The sequence below is a fragment of the Aedes albopictus genome, chromosome 2, assembly GCF_035046485.1.
Source record: "Aedes albopictus strain Foshan chromosome 2, AalbF5, whole genome shotgun sequence".
Taxonomy (NCBI): domain Eukaryota; kingdom Metazoa; phylum Arthropoda; class Insecta; order Diptera; family Culicidae; genus Aedes; species Aedes albopictus.
Genome location: NC_085137.1, coordinates 11,005,385 through 11,032,613, shown reverse-complemented (window position 1 = coordinate 11,032,613; position 27,229 = coordinate 11,005,385). Strand labels below are relative to the sequence as shown.

The window sequence follows — 27,229 nt, the reverse complement described above, 5'->3', positions numbered from 1 at the left end:
AGAGGAATCCCTGGAAAACTTTTTGGAGGGGTCCCTAGAGAAATTTATGGAGGAACTTCTGGGAAAATTTCCTGGAGAAGTTTTCAGGAAACTCATGCAGAAATCCTTCGGGGACTTCCGTGGAATCGTCAGGGAACTTCCGGAGGACTTCTTGAGGAACTTCCGGAGGAATTCCCGGAGGAAATCCTGCAGGATTTTTTTTAAAGGTTCTTGAAGTAATTCCAGCATAGCTTCTGAAGAAATTTCCGAGAAACTGCCGGAAAACTGCTGGAAGCATTTGTTAGAAACTCGTAGAGGTTTTTTCATCTCATCATCATCATTGTCTCTCATCATCATTATCTCTCATCTCTTTTTTTTTCTCTCATCTTTTATCTTTCATCTCTCATCATCATCATCATCTCTTATCTTTTGTCTTTCAGCTTTGATCTTTCATCATCATCATTTCTCATATTCCATCTCCCATCTCTCATCACCATCATCATCACCTCTTATCGTCTTCTCTTATATATTATCTCCTATCTCTCATCTCTTAACCCTAATCTTTCCTCTCTCATCTATCATCATTATTAATCATCGTCATCACAATCTCTTATGATCATCATCTCTCATCTTTCATCTCTTATCTATCATCATTATTAATCATCTCCGCCAGTCCTCATTTCCAATCACAGTCTTCGTCACTTTTATTATATTTTTCCAGAAAATTTCCAATTTCCTAAAATTTACCAAAGTTGTGCCAATCTAATATCTCATCTCTCATCATAATCATCATCTATCATCTTTCATCTCTCATTACTCATCATCATCATCTATCATCTCTAATCTCTTACATCTCTTCTGTTTTCTCTTTTATTTTATCTCTCAAACCACTCTTCTTTCATCATCATTAACTCGCATGTCTCACCACTCATCTCTCAACTTCCATCTCTCATATTTCATCTCTTATCTCTCAACTTTCACTTCTCAACCTCTCATCATCATCATCCCCGCCAGCGCCACAATCATCCTCATTTCCAATCACCGTCTTCGTCACTTTTATTACATTTTTCCAAAAAAATCACATATTTTCTTAACCTTTACCACAGTTCCTCTCCTCTTCTTGGCGTATCGTCCTCACTGGGACAAAGCATGCTTCTCAGCTTAGTGTTCTATGGGCACTTCCACAGTTATTAACTGAGAGCTTCCTCTGCCAATGACCATTTTGCATGTGTATATCGTGTGGCAGGCACGAAGATACTCTATGCCCAAGGAAGTCAAGGAAATTTCCTTTACGAAAAGATCCTGGACCGACCGGGAATCGAACCCGTCACCCTCAGCATGGTCATGCTGAATACCCGTGCGTTTACCGCCTCGGCTATATGGGCCCTTACCACAGTTGTGCCAATCTAATCTCTCATCATAATCATCATTTTTATCATCATCATCATCATCATCATCATCGTCTATCATCTTCCATCTCTCATCATCATAATCATCATTTTCATCATCATCATCGTCTATCATCTTCCATCTCTCATCATCATCATCTATCATCTCTTATCTCTCTTCTCTTTTCTCTTTTATCTTGTCTCTTATCTCTTCTCCTTCTCTCCTTTCTTTCCTTGGTAATCTAGATCATCCAAACTATTCAGAAATTAAGACCTTCAAGCTCTACTCTTGTATCTCTTTACTTTACCGGTGTAGTACCCAAAAAAAAACCTTCAGAAATTCCCTTGAGACTTTTGCCAAGAATTCCTCAAAGATTCCCTCCAGGTATTCCTCCAAGACATTCTGCTAATAATTCGTTCAAGAATTCCTCCAGGAATTTTTCAAGAAATTCCTCGTAAATTCTTCCAGGAGTTCCTCCAAGAATTCCACCAGAAATTCCTACAAGAATCGCTCCAGAAATTTCTACAAGAATTCCTTTGAGAATTCACCTGGAATTTCTTCAAGAATTTCTCCAGATATTCCTCAGAAAACTCTGCCAAGAATTCCTTAAAGAATCTTTCTAGGTATTCCTCCAAGAATTTCTACAGGAATTCCTCCAAAACTTCTGCCAAGAAATTCTCCAAGCATTCCTCCAGGAATTTCTCCAAGAATGCCGCCAAGAGTTCATCTAGGAATTTCTCCAAGAATCGCTCTAGGAGTTTCGCCAGAAATTCCTCGAAGAATTTCTTTCTAAAACCTGCAGGAAATCCTTAAAAAAATCAAAAATTACTCCAGGGATTCATCCGAGATTACTTTCAGGCATTTCTCCAGAAATTCCTCCAGGATTTCATGAAGAAATTTTCAAGAGATTTCTAAAGAAATTACTTCAGGAAATTCTCCAGGGATTTTTTAAGATTTTTTTTCATGAATTCCACCCAGGGTTTCTCCATGGATTTCTTTAGGAACTGCTCCAAGAATTCTTCCAAGAATTGTTCAACGAATTACTCCAAAACTTCCTCCAAATTTTTCTCTAAAAATTCCTCCAGAAATTTTTCAAAGAATTTCTTCAGATATTCCTCACAGAATTTATCCAAGAATTTCTCCAAAAATTCTTTCAAGAATTCCGACAGGAACTCTTTTAAAAACTTCTGATACTTCTGAATTTGGTCATGGATTCCTTTATAAATTTCTCTAAGAATACCTTCAGGGATTGTCATTTAATACTATCAAGCATTCTTTCAGGAAACCCTTCAGGAATTCCTCCAAAAATGCCTACAGGAATACCTCCAAGAATTCCTTGCAGAAATTTCTGCAGTTATTCCTGAAGGAATGCCTAGAATAATTGCTGGAGGAATTCCTGAAATATTTCTTGTAGGAATTTCTGGTGTATTTCCCGGAACAATTCCTAGAGGAATTTCTGTAGCAATTTCAGGAGGAATTCGTAGAGTAAATTATGGAGTAATTCCTGAAGTAATTCGTGAAGGAACTCCTGGAGTATTTGCTGGAGAAATTTCTGGAGGAATCTCTGGAGGAATTCCTTGAGGAATGACTGATGGTATTCCTGGAAGAACCCTCGTTGGAGTTGCTGGAGGAACCAATTGAATAGTTTCTGGCGGACACCGTGGAGAAATTTCTGAAGGAATCCCTTGGTGAATCCCTAGATGAATTAGCAGTTTTTCATGGAGAAATTCCTGGAAGTATTCCTGGAGAAAGTCCTGAAAGAATTTTTGGAGAAATAACCCAGGAAAATTACCAGATAAAATTCCCTGAAGGAATTCCTGAAGGAAACTCTGGGGAAATCCCTAGATGGAATTTCTGGAAGAATCGCTTGAGGAATTCCTGAAGAAATCCCTGGATTAGTTGTTTGAGAAAATCTTGGATGAATTCCTGAAGGAACTCTGAAGGGATTCCTGGAGAAATACCTGAATGAATTCCTGGATGAGTCCATGAAGGAACCCTTAAGAAATCCTTGGAAAATTTTCTAGAGAAATCCCTGTAAGAATTCCTAGGAAAATACCTGGAGGAATCCCTGGAAAACTTTTTGGAGAGATCCCAAGGGAAATTTCTGGAGGAACTCCTGAGAAAATTTCCTGGAGAAGTTTTCAGGAAAGTCATGGAGAAATCCTTGGGGGACTTCCGTGGAATCGTCAGGGAACTTCCCGAGGGCTTCTCGAGGAACTCCCGGAGGAATTCCCGGAGGATATCCTGTAGGATTTTTTTAAAGGTTTTCGAAGTAAATCCTGCGGAACTCCTTAAGGAATTCCAGCATAGCTTCTGAAGAAATTTCCGGGAAACTGCCGGAAAACTCGTGAAGAATTTCACGGGAAGTGATGGAAGCATTTGTTATGAACTCGTAGAGGTTTTCTCATCTCATCATCATCATTGTCTCTCATCTCTTTTTTTCTCTCATCTCTTATCTTTCATCTCTCATCATCATCATCATCTCTTATCTTTTATCTTTCAGCTTTGATCTTTCATCATCATCATTTCTCATATTTCATCTCCCATCTGTCATCACCATCATCATCATCATTATCATCTTTATCTTATCGTCTTCTCTTATCTATTATCTCCTATCTCATCTCTAAACCCTAATCCTTCCTCTCTCATCCATCATCAATATTAATCATCATCATCACAATCTCTTATGATCATCATCTCTGATCCTTCATCTCTTATCTATCATCATTATTAATCATCTCCGCCAGTCCGCCACAATCATCCTCATTTCTAATCACAGTCTTCGTCACTTTTATTACATTTTTCCAGCAAATTTCTCATTTTCTTAACATTTACCACAGCTGTGCCAATCTAATATCTCATCTCTCATCATAATCATCATCTATCATCTTTCATCTCTCATTACTCATCATCGTCACCTATCATCTCTTATTCTCATCATTCATCTCATCATTCATCTCGCATATCTCATCTCTTACCTTTATGTTTCATCACTCATATCTCAACTGTTAACTCTTATGTTTCATCTTTATCATTTATCACCATCACAATCGTCCTCATTGCCAATCACCAGCATCGTCACATCTATTACTTTTTCCCAGACATTTTCACATCTTTTATTTTTAACCTTTGCCACAGTCATGCAAATCTCAACTCTCGTTTCTAATCATCACCATCTGCTCTCATCTGTTATCACGCACCATCATCATCATACCTTAACTCTCATCATATCTTATTCTCTCATCATCATCTCTCATCTCGTCAGGCATCTATCGTCTTTCATCTCTCATCTGTCATTTATCATTTTTCTTCTCATCGCTCATCTTTCATCTCTCATCTTCAACATCATCATCAAGATCATTATCATCACCATCTCTCATCACTCATCTCAACATCATCTCTCATCTTTCATCACCATTACACTAGTTTACAGCATTTTTGAACTCGGTAAGCTGATGATCATTTTTGGTGTAGAATCATGCCCTGAGTTCGAAAACGCGAAGGAAAAAAATTACAGTAGAGCGGAATTTTTTTCGACTTTTCATACAAGGCTGATGATTTGAAATCGATTTTTGTTCTATTTTCAAGCAAAGTCGCTTACTTCAAACATCTCATTCTCCGTAATCAATGCTCCGATTGAGCTGAAATTTTTACTGTAACTCGCCTACATATGATATGTCAAATAAACGTCGAGAAAGAATTTTTAAGTTGGTTTTTTCTTATTGAAAAAAATACATTTCTTCAAAATTTTTTGGGAATTTTGCTAAAATTTAAGAAGGTCGTCCCTAAAACTTGCCAATATCTTGAATTTCATCAATCTGACGCAAAACCTGTTTTCAGATGATCGAATGGTATTGTATTCAGCTTTTAATTTATGGAAAAAGATTTGAAATTGGTTGAACAAAACGTAATATATTTGAATTTTAGTAAATTATATATTTTGAAAAGTTGCAAAACTCGATATTGAGCTAAAACTCAAAAACTGTTCTACTTAAAATTTTTTTAAGGTCGGTTTCGAAATCAGCACTAAATTGTGCTTCAAAAATGTTGGTCGTTGACAGAAGTTCACGACTTTCGTTTTATTTTGTAAACTTGTGTTATTATCGTCATCAGCCTACCCTCTTTTCCTTCATCACCATCGTCATTATCATCATCATCATCATCATCATATCGCATGTCTCATCATCATCTCTTATCTCTCCTTTCTTCTCTCACCATCATCTATCGCCTTTCATCTCTCATCATGATCATCGCCTCTTATTTTTCATCTCTCATCTCTCATAACTCATCTCATCTCGCCTTTCATCTTTCAACTTTCATCTCTTATCTCTTTCAACCTTTATCTCTCGTCTCTCACCTCTAATATCTCAACTCTCATTCCTATCATCATCTTTCGTCTCTCAACATCATCATTTTCATCATCATCGCTAGCCTACTCTCTCGGGAGAATTCGCTATTTATTATGGCTTACCTTCTCAGGGAAATCACCACTGGCTTACCCTCTCGGGGGAATTAGGTTTTTATTACGGTTTACCCTTTCGATGGGATTCGCTTTTTACTATGGAATTCGTTTTTTTACTATGGGTTACCCTCTCGGGAGAATTCGCCGTTAGCTTACCCTCTCGGGGGAATTCCAGGGATTTCCCTTTTGTCCAAGATTTTATCTGGAATTACCTCTCTAGAAAATCTTGAAGGGTTCCTCCAGCAATCCTTGCTGTAACTTCTCTATGGATTGAAAGTGTAAAATTAGCATAATGTTAAAATACCTGTTAATAAAAACAAAAAGCAAAAATCGCTATGGAATCCACTAGAAATTCACTCTGATATTTTTCAGAGATTCCTTCTGAATTTCTCTATAGACCCTCCTAGAAGTTTCTCTTCGTATTCTTACTGAAAATTCTCTTCAGATTTCTTTGGGAGTTTCTGTTGAAATTGCTCTTGGAATGCTGCTGGGATTTCTCAAAGCATTCGTGGTGCAGGAACTGTTCTACTATTCTATTATGCTATTATCAACGCATCCCCTGGCTTTCGCCCATCTGCGTTGTCTTTTCACTAGGCAATACGTCTACCAATTGATGTTTATGGGCTTGCCGGACCAAGTCATGTAGCTAAGCCAAACACCCCACCTACAACTGTTGGGTAGGCACCGTTGTCCCGCCCACTGGTATTTTACAGCTAGTTGTAGGTGCATGTGTGCGTGTAAGTGTTGGTGTATGTGTGTTAGTGTTGGTGTATTGTAGGCGCCAACTCGTTCTAATCCACTCTGATTGCTAACACCATATTGAACCATTACCCTTAAATTTGGCAATCTATGAAATAGAAAGAGTCAAGCGCCTGGACATAATAGTCAGTTAATCAAACAAGGAATATTAGTATTAAAGTGAAGATATAACGAAGCACCGCCCCGAACCTTGAGAGCACAAACCCCAAAAACCAAATGACAGGCTGCGCGAACAGTCGATCGACTGGCCACCATCAGTGAATAACCAATCGAGCAAACCCTCCAGCACAAACCGCCACCAGCTCTCTCGACCTGCGCCCAACAAATCCGAGGCACAGCCCAGCCATAGTTTCACCTTAAAAACAAAATCTAGATTGCAGAGTACAATACTTCCCAAGTAATTACGCAGCTCGGGCCGTAAACCACGCACAACACGTCACAAATAAGACAAACACTACCCCGCACGTACAACCGAAACCGATCTAGGGTAGAGAAGGGTCTCTTTCCACTCCAACCCGGACTCAACTGCACCCACAGGGTAGCGCACCCCACACACACTGCACTCATGCATCCATCACGACCCGAGCCGCACGGTCACCTGGGTTGCTTCTATCTGCATGACCTCACCCAACCCGTAACGCAGAGTTTAAATCCCTCTCTTGCATTACAAAGCAGTCCCTCTTTCCAAAATTTGTGCGTGGTATAAATGAGATTATGAAGCTGAAGAGATCGTCACCAACACAACCGCCAACAATGAGCACTCAATGGTGTCGGCAGAATCAATGACGACCTCCAAGTATCCTACACTATTCAAGTAACCACAATGCTGAAGCCGTACGCACTGCACGTACGAAGTACATACAGACCTAACCGCACCGCCTAAGCAAACCACCTAGGCCGAACACAAGTTAAAAGCGGCGCCACCACTGTTAAACCACGACTATACCAGTAGGTAGGGTCTGGGACCATTTGGGCAGGAGCACCCAATTTGGGCAAGCATTCGTGGTTGTGAGGGAGTGTTCAACCTAGAGGAAGCGAAGGATTTCCTCTTTAATGCCGTCGAGCAGATACAAAATTTCCGTACCTCAAAAACTCTCACGACAATAACCATCAAGGTCAGTGGCCTCCTCCAAAAGGGACTGGCTACCCGAAGAGCTTCACTGATTGTTCCCTGATGGGTTAATCCTCCTCCAAAAGGGACTGGTTACCCGAAGAGGATTAAGGTTGAACTTATCTTCCAAAAGGGATTGGTTACCCGAAGAGATCCACTCTGTGGCTAGTTCTAAAACAAAATTCTCCTCCAAAAGGGACTGGTTACCCGAAGAGAATTAGGTGGTTTCGGATATTTCAAAACAAAGAGTCTGACTTGACTCGTACTAGAATCTACCGCGAATGCTTTATTCATGAAACGGGGTTCCCTTATATACCCTCGTCCAGACCTCTCCAGACATTTTCGCACCCTCTTTTTAACATGTTTTTTCCTGATCCTGTGGAAAACTATTCCATTTGTATATGTGCCGTCCAGAAAGTAGGCTCATCCTTTTCACATCATTAATTAGCCATGATGGATCGAGATTCTAACTTGCATACATATAATCTTGCTATAAACCTTACAAGCAAATCTTGCTTACAATTAATTTAGCCGAATCTTTTCAGCAATTAAGCCTCTGCAATAGATTAGAGTTTTCCTGGATTAACTCTAGGTGGTGAGCATGGATAGTTGCATAAAATTGTAATCCTAGCGGTGCTAGTCTGGTTTAAAAGGGTTTCACAATGTTGCTTAATCATAATGCTTATGTATATGTGGCAAGTCTTTATCTGAGTGCGCAATATCTAATCCGATCGCATAATTCATCTCACGCATGCGTATTACCGGAGATGCCTACATGAATCGATCTAATTTTTGTACTACCAAACATCTACAATTCTTGCATCATATAGAACATGAATGAACCTGAATATGAAAACGCGTAGTAAAGATCATGATTGATCCTGAATATGAAAACGTTTTCATTCAATATAACTTGATCATTCATTCCCTATAATATTCTGAATGTATGCGATCTGCGTATCATACGCTTAATAATTGACATTGACATTGATCTTGCGCTAGAGTTCCATTGCCAAGCATAACCGTAGTAGCATCAGGGAAGTGGAAAGCAAATGATTTGTTTATAAATATGTGCTCTGGACTAATCGTTTACTACGCGCGGTTTGTTCCGCGCTGGATTATGTGTTTATCCAAAACAGTCTCTTCCATAACGCTACGCGATCAAAGCATAATGATGATAACGTTTGGTGGAACGTTGTCTCGTTTCAAATCGATTCAGATTGATTTTTGCACATTGGAATTTACACCGGTCTACATGAATTTGTGACCAACGCGATTCGTCAAACGTTATTTTTACAATTATTTTGTTCCTTATTATTATAAATCATTATAATAGGAATATTTGTGTGGCACTTCTCTTGCCATTACTATAATCAAGTGAAGAGTGAGCGTTGAATACATTGTGCTTACAATAGATAAATGAGACTTTGACCAAACCATCGACGTGGCGACAGTGGTGCAGGAACTGTTGGAACAAAAATCACATTTTTATGATTGTGTTCCCGTTTAGGTGCCTGTTTAGGCAGACATTACGAATCAACTACGGCACATGATTCCCAATAGTTCCTGGTTCCGTGATTTTTATTCACGGTGTATATTCGTAAAGCAAAAATTCAGCTAGTTCCAGAACTCGTGACTGGACGTTGACGATTTCTGGAACGGTTTTATTAGCGTGTAATGACAGGCAACGACTTGGTATTAGGCCATTTGAATAAAGTTGAGTCACAGATAACAGATGTTTATGCTAGTACAAATTTTTCGCAGAATCCTGTGTAAATGTTCAAAACGATATACGTTGGCTCACTACCGCCATCTACTCAACTTATTGCGACATTACATCTAACTTGAATGCAAGAATAGTTCGAAGTTCCAGTTTCATTCAAGATCGAATACAATCTTGAATGTAAAATTGCATAGTGCATGCAATCTTGAAAGCGATCACTGACTATCGATCACTGCGCCATCTCTAAATGATTGCCACATGAGTTTCAGCTGCTCGTTACATACAAAATGACTGTTGAGCATTTTTACACACATTGCCAATATAAGCATAAACGTCTGTTATCTGTGGTTGAGTAAATACTCTTTACTAAATCTATGTGAAACCGTGGAGCAAATCTCTGTGAAACTTCACAGAGATCTGAGTAAAGAGTATTTACTCAGCTTTCTTCATATGGCCTAACTCTAGATCACAATCATTGCAACTGATGTGATATTTACGATGCTTCGTTCTTGAGTTATGATTTATCAAAGTAGGTGGTGTCTGTGGAAAACGTTTGTTTTCCACTGGATTTTTCCGGAAAATTAGGCTTTTTTTCATATATACCGTGCCATGCCCTAATACCGTGTGCCTCCTAATACCGTGTATTTGACAGAAAACTCAAATATTTCACTAAGTGTATTATTTTTATAACTGAGTAACTAGTTCAATCATTAGCATATTAAACCTGCTCAAGTTAGGCATGATAAATTTGGCACATATTTACAAAAACAAGCGAATAAAAATATTTACAGAATGTGAGTGCAAAGTACCTATACACGGTATTAGGGCATGGTTCCTTTTGTGTTCCAAATACCGTGTTTCGAGTAAAACTTGCAAACTGAAAATAGTATTGATACTTTTTACTTTATGAATCAATTGCACAAACCTCTAGGCAACGTTTGCCGCACAGGTTCTTTTAAGTATAAACTTAGTATGATTGATATAGTGATGATTCAAAGGACCACCAATGTATGCGGGCCACATACACGGTATTAGGAACAATGCTATGTTTTACAATTTTGATTCTAACAATGGATTAAACATTTGGAATTCCATTAATCATATTTATTATACACCTTACACACAATAAGTAAGAATATAGCGTTTGGAAAATTAAGAAACATGGATTATTGATTTTTACAGGGCTCTTTGAAGTGAAGAGCATCCTTAAGGTCACGGTATTAGGGCATGGCACGGTATCCTTTTTGTGACGAATCAGCACAATCGTGCTGTTCAAATCGGTACATATTTTTTATTATGGTTCATTCCATGTAACAAAATGTTATTTATTCAATTGTTCTGTGTATAGTTAATGTATAGCTCAGGATTGTCACTTTCTTTGGTAAAACACTGTTCATTGCTTGTTTTATTATTTGGTTGTAACATATCTGTATGGTGCTAGCAGTGATTTCTTTTTCCGGTGAGACAAGATGACAAATCACCACAAAACCGTTCTAGGTTGACTCCATCTTTTTCATTGGACGCCATCTTGGTCGTCTTTGTGCTCAGCATTTTGCTTATCGTTTTGACAGAGCAAGCTGACAGAATGCATTTGCACCATATGTTTCCAATCATCTGTTTTCTGCACAGCCGCTATGTTGTTTGTGATGAATTCGGCAACCGTCTGTTGCAGCTGGATTGCATTGCTAAGTGCGGCAAGAGCTTGATATTTTACCGCGGTATCTAACGACACTTTTTTACATAGGATCCGTTCACAGAGTGCTTTTAGTATTTCCAATTCGTACTTGTCTGCTGCTATTAGAAGTCTATCAGCCAGTTTATGCATATTTGGTGCAGTGTCCGAATAGATGTAGGTAAGCATTTCCTGGACGACTTCGTAATCAAAATCAACTATATTGATAACATTTTGCCTACTTTCCTGCATGTCTGAACTGAACATGGCGTCGAATACGGGGCTGTGGATGGCCAACATGGCTTTGTGGGCTTTGATTTGTTGTTTTCCAACTATTATGGTAACATCCGTAAACTTCTCGTCTGTCAGCATTTTTAATTGACTATTCGGTAGAGCAGAGTAGTTGGTTTCCCAAGGAATTATTTGGCAGCATAATGTCAGGATACCTTTCGGGAATATATTCTTTTCAAAAAACTCGGCTACGTCAACATTCTTGATTACAGTTCCTTGTCGGAAATCTGGCGAATACTTATGGGCCCTACTTGCCCAACAATGAACTTTGCCTTCGTCAGTTCCCAAGGTATATATAAAATAACTGAGCTCAACCGTATCATTATAATCCACCAATTCTAAGCGAGCGTTAACTTCATAACTACAAAAACCGTACAAAGTTGAGATAGAATGCTCGAATAAAGCGAGGCACAATTTCCACGTGTTTCCAAACATGCAAAACTGCTCGGATTCTATTCTCCAACATGATGGGGATTGGTTACCTAACGGATCAAACCGAAATGTCCACGTGACATTATAAACTGTTCCTGGTATAACTTTAATTGATCCGATTCCATGTGTGCCTTCCATGTGTGTAACGATAGTACTGCGTAGGTTTTAAGATGAATTTATAGATTAGATTAGAAAGGAGAAGCGTATTTTTAATTCGAGTTTATCCGTACCTGTTTGTCGATAACAGCCTGTGGAGCACTGAGTGAATCGAATAAGTTAATCAATTTGCAACTGCCTTTATTTCTGAGGTGGTCTATATACAGTCGAATTTCGTTGCCAGATAAACATTGCAAACCTCTGGTTGTCACTTTCATTCTTCTGGTGTTCCTATGCAACTGATTTGAGGACGTTATTATTTCGGTTGCATAAAAACACCAGAAGTGTGAAAGAGACAACTAGTGGTTTGCAATGTTTATCTGCGCTACCTTAGTAGAATGTCTCATCGGCGTCTTCAGACAAAATACTGTCTTCGGCAAAGTTGTTGCAAATTGAGTCTTCTATTGATGAATTTTTGGAATATTTGTTGTATACCAGTTGTTTATTTTTTTATTCTTCAACCACTTAACCTAAGTTTTCAGCTCTTTTGTCCACTACGCCACGGACGACGGACCCCGGCTATACCAGTTGTTCTAAAAGCTGAATTTGGATACGGGTTACGTTCATATGTATACATTTAACCTTCAACAAGAATATCACAAGGTGTTTTTTTATATTCTGGGATGTTCTAGGTGTTCCAAATTGTCTTAAAATGAAGTCCTTCAAGTCTACAATAATAACTTTATGTGTTTTCACCATAAATAATAGCATTGTATAATCTGCTGGGATTTGTGAAGCTCTTGAAATTTCTAATGTCATTTAGAATCATTATTGGAATATTCCAGATCAGCCAAACTATCTTGGAGTTCAGTACTTCAGATCTACACTCGTAACAGCAGCCATATCTGATATACTGAGTAACGTTGCATAATCAATCGCGGTTACTGGACCAACCTGAAGTATACTATATTATTATGAACCCTTGGGACATTGAGGGTCATCAAAACTATCCTGAAGTTTAACTCCTAGCAGTAACAGTAATAATTCTCACAATGAACTGTAACATAACACATCCAACTGTAATCTCTTTCCCCCTGATATTTCATGAGTCTTTCCAAGATAGTATGGAAGTATTCCAGATCAACCAAACTACTTCGGAGACCATAGCTTCTGGTCTACACTTGTGATAATAGCTTTTGCCAGTACGTTGAGTAGTGCTACACCCATTGTATTTACCAAAGTGGTTGTAACACAAAGCGTTGTTATAACATTTCTGAGATATTATGGGCCATCCTTACTGTTATGCAGCTTAGTTGATAAAAACAACCACTGTATTATGAGGTGATTTCGTTTTAGATAGTAACGGAACAAAACCAAATAGGGTCACTTCATGATAGATTTGTGATAATTTAGATCATCCAATCTTTCATGTAGTGTCGGTAGCGGTTAGTTCAACTGGCTAAGAATAGCACTACGGACCGCCTGTTCCAGTGGTAGGAATCCACTAATCAGGTGACCCCTAATTCATGGTGTTATGCGGCTTTACGCTTACCGTGCCTAGGAATGAATGGTTAGGGGGGTCTTATAAAAACCTAATCGCAAACGGAGCCTGTGGAGTACCAGGGCACCCTCCACAGTATTTGCCCTTACTGTGCTAACCGGAGCAATAGCGCGGTGGACCTTGTGTTTCTCCGAGACAATCAGCTGCCCTTCTTCAATCTCATACTTGAGGCTGAATAAGGGCGGGATTATGAAGATGTTATTAATTAGTTTAGATTTTCACCTATATGGTTTCGCATTATGCGTTTTACACAGTGTATTCTGTGCATCCTCGCCTTTGGCGCACTCAAATCGATACCGATCTGGCTTTATTGTTGCTGTTCTTTTTTGTGCTCTGATTGTTAAGAGCTTAATCTTGCCTAGTTTGGGTAGTGGCTACGGCTAGGATAGCTCAGAACAATCTTCAGCACAAAAGAACAGCAACGATCAATCTTTGTAGACTTATGCAAAATGGTACAGCCCAAGTGGCGTTAGTCCAAGAACCTTACTTTCGTAAGGGGAATTTCTATCTAGGAAACCTTGTGAATCCGGTGTTTGCTACTTTCAGTAAAAATGAAATGGCAAACTCACGTGTCATGCCTCGAGCATGTGTGCTTGTCAACAACGCAATCGTTGCTACACTCATCTCTGAACTAACTACCAGAGATGTATGTGCTATCGCAATAGATGTATCTGTTGGAAACCTCAACAGGAAATACGTTTATTGTTCGGTTTATTTACCGCATGATGAACCATCCAGTGTCACGAAGCATCAGCGTACAAGTCACAAAAAAGCTGATAAACACCACATTTGTATCACCCTGTCTCTGCGGTTTCTGATTCGCTCTCTATACAGTCGCTAACACCAGAAAAGACAGAATCCCATCAAAGTCACCCGGTCACCCTTGTTTTGCTACAATCATCCTGGCTTGGATACGGCTCATGTGAGTGTCATGACTCTCTCCGTCGCCTCAAGCAGATGCACGCGCAACAGCATGTAAAACTATGCATGTGTATTATCACAAGCACGGTACTACGTCATAAATCCTATTCGTTTTGCATAGCTCAGTTCAAACGCACACATTGAGCGCACCACGCAGTTCGCCCTGGCTATGGCAAACGCTCTCACTTCGCCCGTTATGCATCGTTGCTCAGGGAGATTGATTCTCTCGCAACCCGCCTGAAGCATACTCAGCAACTGCTATCGCTGCAAAGCTGCGAAGGGTGGATCCCACAACATGTTTGTCATTCCAGGCGTGACATGCTAGCTAATTCGTATCACCTTGGGAAGGGTGACTCCAGAAAGCGGTTCAAGTGATTGTCTCGTGATGGTCGCGATTATTCGCAAGACTGGAACCATCCTCTACGGATGCTTTCAAGCAAGTTATTGCATACTGCACTTCAAAAGGCTTTCCGCTAATTGTTGGTAGTGATGCTAATGCTCACCATATAATCTGGGGCAGCTTAGACATGAATTTGAGAGGCTCCAGTTTGATGGAATACTTAAGTAGTATAGATCTTGGATTACTTAACATAGGCAGCCGCCCAACCTTTATGGTATCTGGTAGAGAGGAAGTGTTAGACATAACGCTTTGCTCTAGCAGAATTAGTCATGAGCTGACTAATTGGCATGTGTCAGATGAAGAATCTTTATCTGACCATCGTTACATCTTGTGGGGCTGTCCATAAACCACGTGGTCATTAGGGGGGGGGGGGGTTTCGGCCAATGACCATTTTGTATGGACAAATAAAAATTTTTGTATTGACTAATGACCACGCGGGGTGGGGAGGGGGGGGGGGGGTTTGGTGTTGAAAAGTCCCAAAAAAATGACCACGTGGTTTATGAACAGCCCCTGTTTGAACATGTGAATGTTACTTCGCAAACTTTGCGTTTCGGGAATCCCCGGTCAACCAACTGGGATCTCTTTACCGATTTGGTTGCAGCCAAATTTCATGGATACTCACCATCAATTGACACTCCAAGTGATTTAGATGATGCTGTTGATACTACAACGGCCTTCATCATGGAAGCTTTTGAAGAAGCCTGCCCTTTGCGGTCTGTGAAGACCACAAGAGGAACCCCTTGGTGGAACTCCGATCTGGCGAAGCTCAGGAAACAATGTAGAAAGAGTTGGAACAGACGACGTTCGGCTGGATCGGAGGCTTTCAGGTCGGCTCGCAAGGCCTACCAGAAAGCTCTTTGGCCTGCTGAACGATCCGGCTGGAAAAACCTTTGTACAAATGTTTCCAGTCTGAGTGAAGCCAGTCGATTGAACAAAATCCTTGCAAAATCTAAGGATTTTCAAGTGAACGAACTTCGTTTGCCAAATGGTGATTTCACTTCCTCTGATGAGGAAGTTTTAGAATGTTTATTCAGTACACACTTCCCCGGATGTGTGGATATTACATCTTCGGATGAACCTGATGTCTTTTCTTGTAGTTATGATTCTTTAGCTTCGGCTCGGAGTATCATAACTTTAGAATCGATTGAATGGGCACTTAATAGCTTTGCTCCTTTCAAATCTCCTGGGGCAGATGGGATTTATCCTATTTTGCTTCAGAAGGGATTTGATTATTTCAAACATGTTTTGAAAAAAATACTCGTTTGCAGTTCGCTACAGGGTATATTGCCAAATCCTGGCGGGATATTACTGTGAAGTTTATTCCGAAAGTGGGTCGCGCGTCGTATGAAGAAGCAAAGAGCCTCAGATCTATCAGTTTGACCTCTTTTCTCCTGAAATGCTTAGAACGCATAGTCGATCATCACATCCGTGATGTTCATCTGGCCAATGTGCCTCTTCATGTGAACCAACATGCTTACCAATCTAGAAAGTCCACTATGACTCTTTTACACAAAGTTGTTTACGATATTGAGAAGGCATTCGCTCAAAAGCAATCATGCTTGGGTGTTTTCTTAGATATCGAGGGTGCCTTTGACAACGTGCCTTTCGATGCCATATTGGAAGCCGCACGGGGTCATGGTATATCTCAAATGATTTCCAATTGGATTCACCAAATGCTCAAAAACCGACATCTCTTCTCGACATTGCGTCAAGCGGCGATTAGGAAATTGAGTGTTTGTGGATGTGGGGGAGTCTTATCACCACTTTTATGGAATCTCGTAGCAGATACGCTATTGAGGCAACTCAATAATAGCGGTTTTCCTACTTATGGTTTTGCCGACGAATACCTAACAGTGTTAGTCGGTATGTGCATCAGCACCCTTTTCGACCTGATGCAAAACGTTCTTCAGGTAGTTGAGGGTTGGTGTCGCCAATATGGCCTTTCGGTAAATCCGAGTAAAACATCTATTGTTCTTTTCACGGAAAAGCGAAACCGTAATGGTGTTCGAACTTTACGTCTCTTTGATTCTGAAATCAATGTGACTGAACAGGTAAAGTACGTTGGAGTCATTCTTGATTCCAAGCTTTCCTGGACACCTCATGTTGAGTTCAGAATCAAGAAAGCTTGTATGGCCTTCGGGCAATGCCGGCGAACCTTTGGTACAACTTGGGGTCTAAAACCCAAGTATATCAAATGAATCTACACAACTGTTGTTCGGCCAATATTGGCCTATGGATGTCTTGTGTGGTGGCAAAAGGGCGAAGTGAGAACGGTCCAATCAAAGTTAGGCCATCTCCAAAGGATGTGCTTAATGGCGATGTCTGGAGCGTTCTCTTCAACTCCCACGGCAGCGCTCGAAGTTCTCTTTGACGTTGCCCCACTACACATTCATCTCAAACAAGAAGCACTTTCTTGCACTTACCGCCTATGGGTACTCGGTTTACTAGAGGAAACTCCTGTGAACCGCAGTTCAACACACACCTCGTTGTTTCCACTTTTGGTGAATTGGGACAAAGTTGTCCTTGCTCCAAGTGATCTTACAATTGCTTGTAATTTTCCATATAGGACATTTTCCACGAAATTCCCTTCCCGGGAAGAGTGGACATCTGGTTATCTGGAGAGAAGTATTTCAGACGGCATCGTATGTTACACTGACGGCTCCCTTCTCGAAGGTCGAGCAGGTGCTGGTGTTTATTCTCGTGAGCTAAGGCTGTATCAGTCTTATTCACTTGGCAGACACTGCATCATTTTTCAGGCCGAAATCTTTGCTCTTATGTGCGGAGTGCAATCAGCACTTCGGCAGCACGTAATGGGCAAAGTAATATACTTCTGTTCAGATAGCCAGGCTGCTATTAAAGCACTTGCTTCGGCCAACTCCAGGTCGAAGATAGTTATCGCTTGTCGAACTCAAATTGAGGAGCTGAATTCAGCAAACGCTGTTCACCTTGTATGGGTACCTGGCCATTCTTCCATCGCTGGAAATGAATTGGCTGATGAGTTAGCTCGCACTGGAGCATCACATGACTTCATTGGCCCTGAGCCAGCTATTCCGGTATCCAAGTGTTGGGTGAAGCTTCAGATTGACACCTGGGCTGCCACTCAGCACAAACAATACTGGAATAGTTTGGAGTCATGTCGTCAAACAAAATTGTATTGTACTGAGCCATCTCTAGGGGTGACAAAGTATCTAACAAATCTGTCAAAGCAGAATTGCAGCATGCTGGTCAAAGCATTGACTGGCCATTGCCGACTCAGTTATCACATGGCGAATATTCAGCAAGCTGATTCATTTGCATGTGATAGCTGTGAATCCGATTATGGAACTTCGTATCATTTAATATGTAACTGTCCAGTTTTTGCGCAATTGCGTTTCCGAGTACTCGGGAAACACTTATTAAGTGAAACTGACTTCAGAAACCTGAATCTTCAGGACGTTCTGTTGTTCTTGACCCGCTGTGGTAAAGAGCTATAGGCTCTCTTTACGCTTTATGCATTATCACAGTGCCCTTTTCAGGGCGCTGTTCGAACCCATTGTGGCACGCTTATGCGTTATTACAGTGTCCTTTTCAGGACGCTATGTGAACCCATTGTGGTACGCTTTTGCGAGTATGACGACCCTATTCCCTTACCTGTCCTTTCCCATGTCCTATCCTTTTTCCTTCCCTTTTCCGTCAGGTAAATGATGAATAGGCTCGTGTTCATGGCGATGGCACAAATTTCCCGAATGGAGGAGAACGTGCCTCTAGAGCCGACCTACTGATACCTGAACAGTAATAATTCTCACAATGAACTGTAGCATAACACATCCAACTGTAATCTGTATTCCCCCTGATATTTCATGAGTCTTTCCAAGATAGTATGGAAGTATTCCAGATCAACCAAACTACTTCGGAGACCATAGCTTCTGGTCTACACTTGTGATAATAGCTTTTGCCAGTACGTTGAGTAGTGCTACACCCATTGTATTTACCAAAGTGGTTGTAACACAAAGCGTTGTTATAACATTTCTGAGATATTATGGGCCATCCTTACTGTTATGCAGCTTAGTTGATAAAAACAACCACTGTATTATGAGGTGATTTCGTTTTAGATAGTAACGGAACAAAACCAAATAGGGTCACTTCATGATAGATTTGTGATAATTTAGATCATCCAATCTTTCATGGAGTACACAACTTTATATCTACACTTTACACTTGCAATGCGTAGACGTTACACCCGTAGACTTTAGGATCTAAACCAAGAACAGTTTGGATGATCTAAGATACGCCGACTGGTCTGATACTGTCCCATGGAGTTTCAGAAGATTTACTGAAGACATGATAGAATACAAATTGCATATTTGTATAATGGAAGCAGTTACCGTTACACGCGTAGACTTAAGGATCTAAACTCAAGAACAATTTGGATGACCTAGGATATCAAGAAAAAATATTCTGCGTCATATTCTACCTTTTCTATGCTACAGAACTACAGAAATATGTGGAAAAAAAACTCTAAAATAACGCTTGTAACAATTCCGGCTTCAAAGGGTTAAAGGGTTACATCATACTTGAAAGGTTACATAAATTTTCATTACATATTACGCCAATTTGCAGAAGAACGGCCGACAGCGACTAAAGCCCAACCTTCGTTTCCGTTTCGTTTCAGTGTACATATTTCTGCCGAACATCCCGATGCCGTTGTACCACCGGAAGAACCTCCCGCCGGTGTTCGGTGCAGCTTGGATCCCCCGACGCTTTCCCAAGTCGCAGTCTCTCAATGTGGATTGGCAAGCCGTGTCGCAGTTGTACTTCCTGAATCACAATCAGGTAGGAATGGTCACTCTATTCAAGCTAACCGCGCGAGTAAATTTTTCTTCTAACGATTTCGAATTCATATGCGCAGGAACTGCTCCACCTGGTGTCGGACAGCGATGAGGAATCGCTGGGACCGGTGGTCTACATGAACGACGCCATCGGCAACGGACTGCCGAACACTCCGTTTGCGGCTATGCTGGCCAAGCAGCAGTCGGGCAGCGCAGTGCAGGCGAGTGCGGTGAACAGTGCCGGACGGATCGGAGTTGCCGGAAAGAACAGCGTCAAAGAGGTGAGTGAATTCTTTACGTATATTGTTTTCTTCAGATTGGGAAGTATGAGTTAGAATACATACAAATGAAGAGGAACTGTTTCATAAAGCATATTTTTAAAGGATATTCTGGACGAGTCCATGGAGGATCTCCAGCAAGAATTCGTGGAAGAACCAATGAAGGTAGAAGGTAGAAGATTTGAAGCAGTTCCTAGAGAACATCTGGTACAAATGTTTAGATGAACTCCCGAAGGGATACTCAAAAGAATTCATACAGGATCTTTTGCAGTAATCTTGGGAAAAATCATCAGAGGAATCTGGAGAAATTACTAAAGAACTTCTTTTTGGAATCCATAGAAAAATCCCTACAGGAATCGTTGGATAAATTCTTTGAATCGTTCCTGGAGAACCTTTGAAGAAATTCCTTGGGGAATCCTTGAGAGAATTACTGAAGAAGTTCTTAAAAAGAACCTTCGAAAAAATCTTGGAAAACCGAGAATTCCTTGGAAAATTTTATCGTGATATCTTTTTTTTTCCTGGAGAATGTTTTAGATAAAATTCTAGGGGAATCTTTAGAAGAAATCTTTGAATAATCTTTAGAATTCTTGTGGGAACTCTGGGAGCACCGTGGAGGAAGTCCTGATGGGATTTTTGGAAATTTTCGTGTGCTCTACAAAGTTATTGTTTGTGATGAAATACACCTCCTTCTGATTTTTTTAATTGGGATGACGCTTTAAGTAGAACAGAGGCAGCATCTCAACTTGAAGAGATGCCCAAGAGATTTTCTGATGGAGTCTTTGAAGAAATCCCTGGAGAAATCACAGGAGGAACTTTGCAGAAATTCCTGGAGTGATGCTAGGACTCCTCCAGGAATTATTGCTGTTATTTCCCTACAGCTGAGATTCTTTCAAAAAATCCTGCTGTGATTCCTCCAGACATTTCTCCAAAATTTCCTGCAGTAATTCCTTCAGGGATTTCTTCAAGAATTATTTCAAATATTTCTAGAATTTATCCAGTAATTCTAGATGGTGGAATTCACTTGATAATTCTTCAGGAATTCTTGCGAAGAAATGTTTCTCTGGTGGAATGCACCAGGAAGACTTGCTGAGACTTCTCATGAAATTCCTTCTGGAAATCTTCCAGGAATATTTGGAGGGCTCCTAAGGTTAATTACTGAAGAAATCCCAGTTGAAATGGTCTGAGAAATCCCAGCAAGAATTCTTGAAGAAATCTTATAAGGCATACCTCAAGGAGTCGTGACAGGAATTTCTGCCGATAGCCCAAGAGAAATTCCTAAAGAGAGAAATCTGAAAAAAATATTAAAGAGGAAATTCTCGAGGAATCACATGGCGGATTTGTAGAGGAAAACTTGGAGAAATCTCTGGAGCAATCTAATCAAGAATTTTCCATCAGGCATTTGTGGAGGAATTTCAAGAGGACTATACCTAAGATTTCACCATGGATTCCGCCAAGAGTTCTTCTTGGCATTTCTCCGCGGTTCTCTCCAAGAGTTCCTTCAGGTATTCTTCTAAAAAATACCCACTGCGAAAACAGCAGAAGTTCCTTCTGTGATTTCTAAAATTCCTGCACAAATTCCGCTTGGAATTTCCCGAAAAAAGCCTAGGTTTTCTCCCACGATTTCTCATTTGGTACCTCCAGTGATTTTCCAAAGAATTCCTCCAGGGATTCCCCTTTTATCCAAGATTTTCTCTGGAATTACCTCTCAAGAAAATCTTGAAGGGTTCATCCAGCAGTCCTTGATGTAACTTCTCTACGGATTCCACTAGAAATTCACTCTGATTTTGTTTTAAAGATTACTTCTGTATTTCTGTAACGATCCTCCTAAGAATTTCTCTCCGTATTTTTACTGAAAATCCTTTGAGAATTTCTGTTGGCATTGCTTTTGGAATGCTGCTGGGATTTCTCAAAGCGTTCGTGGTGAGAATCCTCCAAGAAGACTTGCTGGAATTCTTCAAGCAATTCCAGCTGGAAATCCTCCAGGAAATCCTGGAAGACTCCTAGAGCTATAACTGCAGTACTACCATCTGAAAATGCTTAAGAAATTTCAGTAAGAATGCTTGGAGAAATCCTGGCAAGAGTTCACGAAGGAACGTCAGCAAGAACTTCTAAAGGTATTTCGAAAGGAATTCCTAGAGGGATACTTAAATTTACAGAGGAATTCTTGAAAAAAATATGGTTGTCCGTGGAAGGCATTCTTAAAGAAATTTCAAGATTTTTTTTCAAAAAAAGTCTTCAACATTTTTTCTTGAAATTCCTCTAGGAATGCCTGCTAAGGTTCTTCCGAAAACTTAACTTTGGATTCCTCCAGGATATCTTCCTGAAATTCCTGGTTCTCTTGGAGTTCTTCCAGGGTTTCCTGCTATAATTCCTTCAGAGATTATTTCAAAAATATTTACTGTCTGCACGTCACGTTTATAATAACACTGGAGAAATCTTTAGAGGAATTCTTCAAGGGCATCTCTGTAAGTATCCCAGTTGATATAGCATGAGCAATCCAACCACGTATTCTTAGAGAAGTCCAAGAGGAGTTTCTGTAGGAATCTCTGGATGAAATCTTGGATGGAATTCCTAGAGCAATCATCGGGGAAACTTCTGGAAGAGTTCTAGAAGAATTTCCTGGATTGATCCCAGCAAGAATTCCTGAAGCAGTCGCAGGAGGAATTCCTAGAGGAATCCCTAGAACAATTCCGTGGAGTATTATTGTAGGAATTAGTAGATAAATCCTAGGAGGATTTGCTGAAAAATCACCCACAGAAACTCCCTGAGAAATACTAAGATGAATTCCTTGAAGGAATAGTAGGCGCAATTTCTGTTCCACGAGATTCCTATTCGTAGAGGTGCCAATTTCTGCTGGAATTCTTGGAGGAAGATCAAGAGAAGTTCCTGGAAGAATTCCATGGGGAATCTCTGGAGGATTTATTGCATGAGCTCTTGGGTCAATTCCCAGATGAATCACCGAAGAAATTTCTGGAAGAATCCTAGTAAAAATGCTAAAAGAAATGTCTAGAGAAGAAATTTCTTCAAGGAATTCCAGGAAAATTCGTTGTTGAAGAAGTCTGAACCCAAGAGGAGCTTCTGATGGAATCCTATGAGGAGTTCATGTAATAATATTTGGATAAAGTCTCTGGCGCAGACTTCAACGTTGATGAAACCTCGTCATCCTGGGATCGGAAATTGTTATCCACTAGGGTAACAGGGCAAAATATACATATGTTCTATGTTGTATATGTCCATATGTGATGTCTTATTTTATTACGCATTTGTAGTGTTCCACTATAATATGTTATATTTTAATGTGCATTTGTAGTGCTTCATTATTTTTCCGTAATAAATCCCATGAGGAATTCCTGGAGGAATCACTGGAAGATCTTCTGAAAAGATCCCAGGAATAATGACTTGAATAATGCCAGCAGGAATTCTTGAAGAAATCTCAATAGAAATGGCTAGCCCTAGAAAAAATCCGGGAGATATCATAGTATAATTTTCTAGAGAAATTCTAGGAGGCATTTGTCAAGGAATCTCTGCAGGAATTTCTAGTGAAATCCCATCAGGAATGCCTGGAGTTCATAAAAGAAGTTCCTTAAAGAAACGCCAGGAGGAATTCAATAGGAAAAACCTAGAGGAATCCCTGGAAGAATCGATTCTTGGCGGAATCCCTGAACGAATCGCAGATCAGAATGCTGCGGAATAGAAATCCATGATTGTAATCATGATGGTCGAAATATCATCTGGAGATTCCTACAGAACTTCTATCTGAGGATTACTCCAGGAATACCATTTGGGAAGTCATTTAGAAACTCTTGCTGGATTCATTTGGATGATTCTTTAGAAGCTTCTTAGGATTTCTCAAGGAAATCCGCCACGCATGGCTTCCTGCAGACTCTTTTATGGATTCCTTTTTGGAATTTCTGTAGGAAATTAGAAATTCGTACAGAAGTCTAATCTGGGATTTTTTCGAGAATTCCCTCTAGGGATTAATTTCGATCTAGGAATTTCGTCAGGAACACCAGGAGTATTTCCAAAAAAAAAACAACTGTATGGTTGCAAGAAATAACTCCAAAAGTGTCCCAGAAGTTATTCAATCAGCATTCCTGAATGATTCTCATAAAGAACTCCATAAGAAACTCCAGGAGGAACCCCATAAAGAATTTCTGGAGGATTCTCACAAGGAATTCCAGAAAAAAATTCAGAGGGCATTTCTGAAGCATTCCTAGAAAAAAAAAATCCTGAATGATTTCAAGAATGAACTGCTAGAGAATTTCCAGACCGAACTTCTCCACAGGGTGGCCACCCTTTCGGGAATTTCGGGAAAACCGGGAAAAGCTCGGGAATTCGAAACCACCGGGAAAAAGTCGGGAAAACCTCGGGAATTGTTGCAAGCCATCGGGAATTTCCAAAATTCTAAAATTTGTCTAAAATAGTCTCCAGAAGCATAAGTATGAGAATCTGTGGGAAATGCAGTCAACAACTGTTGAACTATATAATATAGTGGGTGAAATGGCGTAAAAACCATTCTTGAAAATTAATGTCTTGTCGAGTCATGACAATTTAAGTTATTCATAGTGATGTTACCTAACATCACAATTTGAACAATTTTAAAGATATTCTAAAGAATATTCTGGTGGAAAGACTGGATGAGATACATTCAAATATTGATAGATTCATATGTCACTTATGCATTTCAGGATGTACATGTTTCTGAAAACAACAAGCGTCCAATAAAAGTTTTATAAAATATAACAGAAATTAAAACTTCTTTCTAAAAAAATATCCTTGTACAATCTCTAGGAGAATATTTGATATAGCCTTTGTCCTTTGAGCGAAAAGTCTTAGAGAAATTTGAATAGGATGCAGATAACATTTTGAATAAATAAATGAATTGCCCCAAAAATAAATTAAAATTAAAAATGATGAAATTGTGGATGAGTAATTCTGGTGAAAACATTTTTACAATTTAAAAATAGTTAGGCAGTGAAAAACAATTGAAAGAATATTTGAAGGGATTTTTAGTATCTGATGGAATTTCTCAAAGCACGCCTATTGTAGCTCATAATAATATTTCTAATACTTTGTTTGAAAGATTTCTGTTGTTTTTCATGAAGTTCTTGGATGTACTCATTTATTGAACTTGTGAATAAAAATGTTCGGAGAAAACTGGACTAAGGTATCGGGAAAATCCCTGTTTGCCGAAGCTTTAACAGAAGTCACTGGCAAAACTCCTGGTTCAGCAAATTTTCGAGAATTTTGAGTATTCGTAGTTTCTAGTTAAACTCGCGGGAGTTCCAGTGAGTATTCAAAAGCATCTGGAGCAATATAGTTGTATGATTTATGGAAATAAATAATTCCCAAATAATTAATCTGCCTCTACATTTTGGGGGAAATACTTTCTCAAAAATTAATCTTTCAGGAATTCCTGGAGAAATTCTTGACATATCTGAAAATGTGATCAGAAATTAAATCTCTGAAAGCTCCATATTGCTTTCGCTGATGAAATAACTGAATACTGGACGAGTATCAGACAAAATCTAAGATTTCTTTGATCTCTCAAATTTCTCCTAGAATTTACGATTCCAGCCTAAGTAACCTGCCTGACTTTCTGCAGTAGCCATCTACGGTACCATGAAGTTCGTAACTGGTTGTCTATAAAATATTTTGAAAATGACCATCAAAAATACTACACTGAAGATTTCCCTAGAAATCGTTTCAAAAATTCTTTCACGAGTAATCTTTCCAGATATTCCACCAGAAGTTCACCCAGTATTTTTTTTCTGGGCATTCTGTTATTGCCTATTAGTTTTCCAAACACACTTACCAAGAGTTTTCAGAAGAGTTTGGGAATATTACTAAGAAATTCACTAATAGGAAGTTCGTAAATCCTATAATCATACTGAGAATTTGGACCCCCTCATGATTATCTTTTTTTTATTTTAATTTGCTTAAACAACTGCATAATTTGTACTAGTTGGTCATCTATAAATTTAAGGAATGTTTAATGAAGATGTCGTAATTTCAATGCCTATCATTGGATACGAGACAAACAACACATAACTTATTTTCAAGTTCATATGAATACTATGTTAAATCCAAGGATTTGAAAATATTCAATATTAATTCTCTTAATTTTTTCTTAGTAATTTATGTTTTTTGTTGCCGGGGCCCGTGGCGCAGTGGCTACACGTTCGCTTCATAAGCGGTTGGTCATGGGTTTGATCCCAGCCCCGGCACTTCGTCAGTTGCTCTTCCCCCCAGGAGCAGGTGGCATCTGACCCTCTTCTGAGCTCTCATAGCTCAAACGGACCCGGATAATTGGATATCGGCGAACGGCAACCCATAATGGACGACCACCAATCGAACTGGAAGAGGAACAACAGCCACCATCATTTCATGATCGTGTTCACCATTCTACCAAGGACAGGGTAGGAAAGTGAAAGCAACACAAAGGCAAACCAGTTCCGATATAGTAGAATTAGAATATAATAGAATTCATTTAAGCGCTGTACAAGTGTAAGTGCAGCCGCCAATTGAAATCGCTCACGTAGTGCCCTAGTGGACAAAAAGAGCTGTAAAAATAGGTTAAGTGGTTAAAAAAAAATACGTTTCATTTTCACTGTAAATCATTCTATTTTAGAATCGGGAAAAATTTCAAAAACCTATCGGGAAAACCGGGAAAAACTCGGGAATTTTATTTTCCGCTCTGAGTGGCCACCCTGTCTCCAGGATTTCCAGAAGGAGTTCCTGAAGAGTTTTAGAATGCAAGGAAGAATTCTTGCAGGAAATCCAGTTCCCAACAACGTTTTGTAAGGAATCCAGCAGAACTTCTTCGTAAAAGTGTTAGGACGAAGTCACTGATTAGTTCCAGAAAGAACTTCTACAAGTTCCTTCAATTGGGATTCCTCTCAAGAGTATTTCCGGGGATACCTCCAGAAATTCTTTCTGGAAAATCCTCCAGAGGCTCCCTCGGAGCTCCATCGAGGTACTCTGAACGTCTGAAGATTCTACTAGAATTTCTATCTGGGGATTTCTTCTGGAGATTCCTACAGAATTTTCTTCTGAGGATTACAGAAATTCCATCTGTGGATTACTCGAGGAACGATTCTCATTAGGGGGACCTTCTAGAGGATTTAAGGATCATAACTTGGATCATAACGAAGCCCAACTAGGAAATCATATCAAGTTTTTATCATATTGTGTTATGATGTTATAATATGTTTCTATATCTTATTATGTTATAATCTATAAATGCAGGATGATGTTAAAATAACTAAAATTGTAACAAAAAGTACTCTGGTCTAATCAAGATTATAACCTATTCTGTGATAATTATATCAAAATATTATCAAAATA

The 27,229-nt window shown here is 39.6% G+C and overlaps 2 protein-coding genes across 2 annotated transcripts in view; one reads left to right on the top strand and one right to left on the bottom strand.

The window, feature by feature from the left end:
• Nucleotides 1-27,229, top strand: part of LOC109398292 (WD repeat-containing protein 75) — an 80,383-nt gene that overhangs the window by 21,899 nt on the left and 31,255 nt on the right. Inside the window, exons 4-5 of the mRNA XM_062849153.1 lie at nt 19,448-19,608; nt 19,685-19,885. Of these exons, the coding sequence (XP_062705137.1) occupies nt 19,448-19,608; nt 19,685-19,885 (362 nt within the window). The remainder of the gene's footprint in view (nt 1-19,447; nt 19,609-19,684; nt 19,886-27,229) is intronic.
• LOC109398295 (uncharacterized) overlaps nt 5,714-27,229 on the bottom strand; it is a 45,963-nt gene continuing 24,447 nt past the window's right edge. The window contains exon 4 of the mRNA XM_062849154.1: nt 5,714-5,728. The gene's annotated coding sequence lies outside the window, so the exon portion shown is untranslated. The remainder of the gene's footprint in view (nt 5,729-27,229) is intronic.